A 4,759-nucleotide genomic window follows, 5' to 3' on the forward strand; every position below is an offset into this window, starting at 1 on the left:
CATTTTATGAAATTAATATCAAATTAATGTTAAAGTAATAAACAAATTTAATATATATAAATATGAATTTGTATATAAAACTAATATATACAGATATATTAAATATATATACATATAAACCTAATTAAGAACTGAATAGAGTAGACGTAGAACTCAGATGACATTTATAATCGACCATAAAATACTCTATAATAAGGTTCAATCCTCCATATTAATTTTCTAATTAATCTTAATTTAAATACAAAATTAAACTAAAATTAAAAATTTTAATTTTAATTTAAAACCTCTGTACTTCGAAAACGTATAAAATATAATATTAAAAAATATTTTATTTATTTTAAAAATATGGTAAAAAAAATTTGTATTAATTTTTTTTTATTAATAGACAAATAACCACGGGCGAAGATTAAATTAAATGAACCTCAACGATATATTACTGTTATGTGTTACAATTACCGCTCATAGCGTAAAATTTAAAACCTAATATAGAAAATTAATTTTGTTTAATGACATGAAACCAATAAACAATTTTTATACATTTTCATTGATAATAAATGAAAATTTTGACGCCAAATTGTGACGCAATGATTTGTTTTTACAAAATAAATTTTCATATTTTTATTATGCAAAGTTCCCTTAAAAGGTATGCAAATATTTGACGGCGGATAATTCGTTAACTAATAAGGCAACGACTAGAATATAAAACTGTATTGTGTATATATCATTATGTATAGTCACAAATTTGAATAAATATTAATGTTTTAAGTATTAGGGGTCCGTAGCTTATACATTCTTGGCGTATTAATTGACGAAACTATTTAAAGATGATAGAATATATAATTTTAAATTTTATACATCAAGGTTATTATTATTAAGTTGTAGAGTTTCACTTTTAGATTTAATGTTAAATCGTTAATAGATTTAAAATAAATAGGCCTGTTCCACGAGCTACTCATAGGTAAACTCAAGTAAAACTCAAGTAAAATTTTCACGAAAATTTGGTGGTGGAACGTACTTCTGTATACACAGTGTTCAGTGGCGTAACTACATTTTTTAGGCCTGTAAGCAAATTCTAACTAAGGGGCCCCTACCAACATAGTAAGACGCCCCTCTTTTTATACTCTTTACACGAAAAAATGTGAAAAGGATATATAAGGTTTGTCAAGATTTTCGTAACGCATTAAAGGAAACGTCGGAAATATCATTAAGTATATATCAGTACAATATATATATACTTTTTCAGTTCAAACTACTCTCTCAGCTTTTGAACTCTTCGAACGAAACTTTACACACATACTTTTCGGGAGCCATTTGGTTTGATTGAAATTGGACGTCTATTTCTTGTATCTGTGATATAAACTTAACAATCGGATATGAGGTTTCTCCGTTTTTAATAAAGGTATTCAAATGGAATTTGGTGTATACAGTACTGATATTTGCAAAAGACAACGTACAAAATTATTTTCAAATAGGTTTAAATCTAGATATAGCTTCCATATAAGTCTCTCGATTAAGACACATATTTTTCTTAGAAAAACTTTTTTATTTTATAAATAGGTTTAATATTTTATTTGAAGTACATACATATTATGTACTTTAAATTTAAAATTTACGTATCTTTTATAAAATGCAATATGAAGTTAATCCAACAAAAAACGTTTCGTCCCACTTTTGAGAATTTATTAAAAATAAATACAATGAATACAAAAATTTATAGTGGGGCCCCCTAAATTCGGGGGCCCGAAAGCGTTGCTTCCAGTTGCTTCCCTGTAGTTACGCCACTGACAGTGTTACTCAAAGTTACTACGAGTAACTCGTGGAACAGATCCAATATTTCTCTGAGTTCAACTGCAATAATAAATTGTAATATTGACCCTACTTTACCGAGTGTTATTTCTTCAGTAGATAAAGATGCAAAAATTGTTATTTTTTTCGGTTGTGCATAAGTGCCAGGCAAGATTCTAGCATTTTTTTACGACTTCATTCTCCACTCTACAAAACCAGTAAGTTCTATTAGAGTGCTATTAAAAAAATTTTGAATCGAGTTATTAATCTAAAATAAACAAAGCAATTAAAATTTGTCAAAGGACACATCAACAAAAAAAACACAAAACATAGATCAAAATTTGGATTTATTCAAATTAGGTTTGCCATAAAGACAGCCTAGCATATTATATACATCATGTTTGAAAACCGATCACCAACAAAACAGAAGCTATTACAACAAAAATATCTATATTGCATTTAATTCTTAAAGTCAGAACACAAATCTCTGCCAGATTTGGTCAAACAGGAAATAAAAAAAAGAAACAAGAACAAGGGTCTTATATTTCATTCTGCTAGCTCTAGGCTATACATATTTTTGATGACCCGACAAAATATTTTCTGACGTATCAGATTATTAGGTGTTCAAATCTCTTCAATCAAATGACTCTTAAAAATTCTATCTTACTTTTATTAAAATAAAAATCCGGTATTTTGGAATAATGGTATGGTATGGAATATGATCGAAAAAAAGAACAATGGTTGGAATAATATTTGGAATAATGTTTTATTGATTAAAATATTATGATTTCTACAATTTTTTTTTCATAATTTTTGATGATTATACAAAAATTGAGAATTATTTTCTGATCTATAAGGTTATTAGTTGTTCAAATATGACTGTGAAAACCCCTATCCTACTTTGAAAAAAGTAACAATTCTACATTTTACAAAAAGGATACAATGGTATGGTATGGTATGGTCTGAATATGATCGAAAAAAAAACAATGTTTAGTATAATAAAATTATTTCTTAAATAAAACAAATGTATTTTATTGACTAAAACATTTCAAATATTTTTAATCTTAAAAATGCTTATACAAATATGTTGCAAAAAAAAATATTTTGTAAAAATACTTTTAGGTTTCAGTCATGGCTTTTCTATAAAAAAAATATAATTTGTTATTTAAATTCGGGGAAGCATAAGAAATAATTCTCTTTTTGGTAACTGACTTGAGTTATGTTGTAATAAATAAAGGGTGATCAAATAAGAGCTATATGTTTTCAACTGTTTTTTTATTTAATTGGATATATCACGAGACGTATACCATGTTAACCACACTATTAAAACCACATATATTTCAGAATGAAATCGTTAAATTCATGCCATAAAAAAACTAGTAATCGGTAACTGCAATAACATTTTTATTTCTCAGAAAATAGGGTTAATAGAAATAGAAAATAAAAAAATAGAAAATAGGGCTTACATTTCCAGACCATAAATCACGAAGTGTTATTTTTGTGTTGTGTTTTAGGAACAATTTATGGGTTTCCTCACTTCAAATGTTGCAATTATGCTTATCTACTAATCCATTTCATCAGATGCTGAGATTCATTACTATTAATTTTTCTTTATGAACCAATAATTCTGTACTCCAAAACTCTAACTGCAAAATTCCACATAACAAATGTAGTCTTTAATTCAAGTTCTTAGATCAACTAAATTTTATAAACCCCGTAATGCAAGTCTTTATAAACCATCATAACCATTATAAACTATTATGTTATAAAAAAGTCTAAATTCTTGATAACAACGCTAAGTGTATTCTTTCTCATTTTCATCCACACTTTGATTTATAATATTATATTACATATATTATATTAATAGTATTAAGAATATTATTATAATATTAATCAGATTCCTAATAGTACGTTTGTGTTTTTGACGGGTTGGATTCTTAATATCACATATATTGCAATTTAATCCAAATATTTAATTATATTAGGAATACTAGGTCGAGTTGTTGAACAAAAATTCCAAATAACACATAAACGTAGTCTGAATAGTTTAATAATTTTTGGAATAAATTTTAACAATTTCTATACGTTAACAAACAGTCTATCCTTTCAATATGAGTAGCTAAACAATACTTAACGCAAATGTTGATTCTATTGAGAGCGTAAAAAAAATTGCAAAAAAATATAGTGCTGATTTGATCACCCTGTATGCATTTGCCTTTATATTATACCATTACAAATTAAAATTATTAGGGAGATTTTTAGACAATGATTGTCGTTAAGTATCTAATGCTGTATAATATTTTAGTTAAATTAACAAAAAAAAATTTAGGTTTAATATACTAAATGATTTGTTAGTATTTTTTGAGATAATAAAAATACTTTGTACTGGAATGGCTTTGTACAGGATAAAAAATGCTATCGTTTCATCGACAAATGTCTTTTTTTCAGAAATATAAAAGTTGCACGAATACTGAGGTGAGGTGAATACTGTGGATTATTGATCTTACCGGGTCGTGAAAATGTCAATTCAAAACTTCTCTACATGCACCTATTGTCAAGAAGTAAACATTATAAATCTTATTTTTTTATTTGTAAAATAGTTGTATGAAATATTAGCGTTTTTTGATGATGGTATAAATTATATTTTCTTACCGAGTTAAAGGCATAAATAATTATTATTTTTACTGAAGGAAAAATATGATTTGCTAAATTAAAGGCACAAATAATTATTATTTTTACTGAAACAAAAATGTTATTTTTGTATTTTCTAGACTTCAACGTATAATAGTTTGTTCATCTCAATAGTCAGTTAAATAAGATCAGCACTGATCGTGTACTTCGATTGGACTCAATGTTGCTTATAACCTGTGGTCAGTACCATTTCGAAATCATGTACATCTCTAATAAACTTTGCTATGGAATAAATAATTAGCACTATAAAATTTGTTCAGCAATGATTATTGTTGTTCTAGTT

At 26.2% G+C, this 4,759-nt stretch overlaps 1 protein-coding gene across 1 annotated transcript in view; it reads right to left on the reverse strand.

Annotated features, from left to right (window-relative positions):
• Positions 1 to 463, reverse strand: part of LOC119674935 (probable cytochrome P450 4aa1) — a 1,981-nt gene extending 1,518 nt beyond the window's left edge. The window contains exon 1 of the mRNA XM_038086093.1: positions 457 to 463. Within this exon, the coding sequence (XP_037942021.1) occupies positions 457 to 463 (7 nt within the window). The remainder of the gene's footprint in view (positions 1 to 456) is intronic.
• Positions 464 to 4,759: the final 4,296 nt, after the last annotated feature.

This window comes from Teleopsis dalmanni, chromosome 2 (genome assembly GCF_002237135.1).
Source record: "Teleopsis dalmanni isolate 2A chromosome 2, ASM223713v2, whole genome shotgun sequence".
In the NCBI taxonomy this organism is placed as follows: domain Eukaryota; kingdom Metazoa; phylum Arthropoda; class Insecta; order Diptera; family Diopsidae; genus Teleopsis; species Teleopsis dalmanni.